Source organism: Artemia franciscana, chromosome 17 (genome assembly GCF_032884065.1).
Source record: "Artemia franciscana chromosome 17, ASM3288406v1, whole genome shotgun sequence".
NCBI classification, from domain to species: domain Eukaryota; kingdom Metazoa; phylum Arthropoda; class Branchiopoda; order Anostraca; family Artemiidae; genus Artemia; species Artemia franciscana.
The window spans coordinates 12,154,157-12,157,590 of NC_088879.1; the positions used below are offsets into that span (position 1 = coordinate 12,154,157).

Here is a 3,434-nt window from a genome sequence, read left to right on the forward strand (position 1 = left end):
TTGACACGACACTTCAGAAGTTTAGCGTTCTATTTAGTCTACTACAAGCCAACATACAGAGGAATATCCCGAAAACTAAAATTTAGGTTAATGCCTTCTATACTGAAATCTCCCACGCAATACTAGCCGCAGAAAAGTCTACTATTCCCATTAAGAAAATTCGCTAAGGTACTGAAATCTAGGGGTTATCAAAGAATCAAAAGCCAGTGAAAGCATGTCAGGATGCTAAGTTCTGGTTCTCAGTGTGGATGGAAAGTGGTCCTGCTAAGTCCGGTGTTCTATTGTCTCCTTATAAAAACAAAACGTATATTTGAGAAAGCCCTCAAGCAGCATCGTACTAATGTGAAAAATGACTATGCAGAGAAAGTATTTAATTATTCAAATCGCTAATGAAATGACGACATGAAGGATCGCAAAACACACAGTCCATGCCTAGTGATCCAAATGACTGGCAAGCTTACTTTACGAGCGAATATAGGTTCCTGAATTCCAGTGTAGCTGGACAATATGCCAAACAACCTGAATCTGTTTAATTAAGCTCGAGTTTTCCGGACTGGACCGTATCTGTTTCGGATGTAACTGCAAATGCCTTTAGGCTGAAAAAGAAAAATCATGCGGAGTTTACGGTTTGTTTGCGATTCAGTGTGAATGGTACTAGTCTTTTGTATGAAATGTTAACATTATTGTGCCATATTATATTCGTAGTCAATTTTTTACCCGATGCTTTCTGTACAGGGCAACTTACACCCATCCTGAAAAAAGGGAATCCAGCTATTATATACTCCTCGTATCACCCAATTACACTGTCGCCAGTCATATGCAAGCCTCTAGAAATGCTTATATTATCAAATGTTAGACACTATTGCCAAATATTAAACCACCACTTTGGTTATGCGGTAGGGCTCGGTTGCACTGATGCTCTGTTCGCCCTTGCTGCTATTTCGTCTGATTCTGAGGCAGAAAGTGATATACATGTTATTTATTCTTTTGATGTGAGCCGGGCTTTTGAATCGTTGGTGCAAGTACAGATCCTTCGGGAAGTGTAAAAACAAGGGCTAAATTTGTGTATTGTCAGAGTATTATATTATTTGTCCAATAGTCTTAGAGCGCAAATCAAAATACCCTTAAATCTGGTCAAATGGCTATTGTACTGGTTCATAAATGGGTCAGGCAAGATTCTGTTGTATCTCTGATTTTGTGCAACAATAATGTTCAGCCGGTGCAAAACCGAGTAGCTACGTCTCGTGTTTCAAAAGGGATTGATGTTTCGTTGATGGTGTATGCTGACGACTTGCTTAGTTTGAACAGGATGCTGATTGACTATCGAATCTTGACTATCGATTGACTATTGACTATCGCTGATGCTGATTGACTATCGAATGACTATCGCTGATTGACTATTAAATGTGTTGAATAGGGAATGCAATAACGTAGGTTTGTCGTAAATATGTCAAAATCTGCTACCTTTTTTTTCAATGCGGGGCACTGCAAAGAAGAAATTCCTTTGGGCGTTTTAGTTGTGAAACCATCTGAGAGTATTACTTACCATAGCTTATCGAATGGTCGAAGCCGATTGATCGGCTTATCGATTGGTCGAACTCCTAGATTATGCATAATTACGTTGTATTTGATCCAACAGTATGTACTAACTGTGTCTTCGACAATTTTCTGAAAAACACTGAGGGAAGAGCGAACCCGTGGTTAGCCATGCTGTCCCAGTAGTTTTGCTAATGTTCAAAATGTGTAAATACGTTTGGTGATGTTCCCTAGTGTGACTGTTTTTTTTTCTTTTTCCGTTGTTATGTTCCGTTTTAATTCCATACAAATTTTCGGTGCGCATTTCGTATGGTGTAGGCATGGGCAAAGGTTGGTTATATTTTTAAACTACTGAATTAGATAACATTATAGTAGTCTACACTACTGCTTTTATTTAACACGTCTGCTTTAGAAGTGGTCCAATAATATAGGCCAATAGTAAGAATTTTAGTTCATATAATGCAAAAATTTTAAGAAAGTTAACCTGGTATTTTACAGACACTTCTACCTTTAGGTGTTAGTATTTGAATACAAAACGCCAAGAATAAGAGGTCATTAGCACGTATTTGCTGTTTCATTTACAAATAAGAAATTTTGGAGGTAAATTGGATTTTCGACTAAATATTGGAATTAAAATTGTTACAACTAAATCATTCCTGGAGGAGACCCCTCCCATGGCAACTTCCCTGATCAAACTACAGCCAATTTGACGTGTATATCTATAGTATGAGTATTCTACTACAAAGCACCAATTGCTGTTTTTTTCTTTCTTTTTTTTAAATGTATTTGTTATTCAGGTAATGATGTCTTTCATGTCAATAATTATTGCTTTAATGACATGTGAAGTCATTAAATGTGAAGTCATTAAACATGTGAAAAAACGTAACAAATATTAATATAAACAATTTTGAAGCGTTTTTTAAAGTTTTTTTAAACCTCCCACCTTTTAAACAAAATCTTGGAACCGTTATTGTAAATTGTTATAAGTTGTTTACGGAAGGCCTTCAAAGCAAAATTTTTCGGGGTCTATAATTTCTTTTTATCTTCGTTACCATAACCAAAAATCAGACAAAATAAGGACGAAACATGAATCTTAACTTCTCTGTGCCATAATTTTAATCCAAAGGATTGACAATGAGACTTTAAACTGCCTGAAAATTGAAATAATCTAACAAAAGGAAATTTAAAATTTACTTGACTTTAAGTCCTAAAATCAAATTTAAAACTAATTTTTTGCCCTAATATCTGGTGCAAGAGAACTCAAAGGAATCTTTTGTATACATCTTGTTCCATGTTGGGATTTCCTGGTTTTGGAATCTACATTCCACTTCTTTGACAACCCCTCACCTATTTTGCAATTCCTTAATATCTGCTCCCATCATTACAATACTCTAAAAACAGTGTGTCCATTTTATCGTTGTCTCCCCTTCAATGCCATCGCAACAAAAACTAAAGGTGAAGGTAAAGAATACAACAATGGACTTTATAGCTCCTACTTGCGGTGCTGATCTACATTTCATGACCTTTGAGCTAAAAGGCGCAAAGGGAGCGGGCCTGGGGGGCAGCTACCCTTTACTCTCACACAGCTTTCCTCTTTATCTTCCCAAAATTTTACCAGGTACCCATTTCGAGCTGATTTAACTTTGGCTAAGCATATAGAATCACGCCGCTGGGCCCCTTTCCAAAGTAAATAACCAGCAACACAAGGATTTGGACCCATCTCCTAACTCAAAAGAGATTATACGTGTAACGCACTAATTTTGACCCAACTTTGAAAGCAAATTAGGGGATAGCTAATTGAATTAGACTTCTGAAAAGCTGTATGAAAATTGTCCTAGTCTTAGAGTTCGCATTGCCACATCAAGCCACACTTGTCTCTAAACATTAAGTTAAGCAGT

The 3,434-nt window shown here is 36.8% G+C and overlaps 1 protein-coding gene across 1 annotated transcript; it reads left to right on the forward strand.

The window, feature by feature from the left end:
- The first annotated feature begins 671 nt into the window (after positions 1–671).
- LOC136037889 (uncharacterized) lies at positions 672–1,046 on the forward strand. Its single transcript, XM_065720744.1, has one exon. The coding sequence runs from the start codon at positions 672–674 to the stop codon at positions 1,044–1,046; it is 375 nt and encodes a 124-aa protein (XP_065576816.1).
- The last annotated feature ends 2,388 nt before the right edge of the window (positions 1,047–3,434 follow it).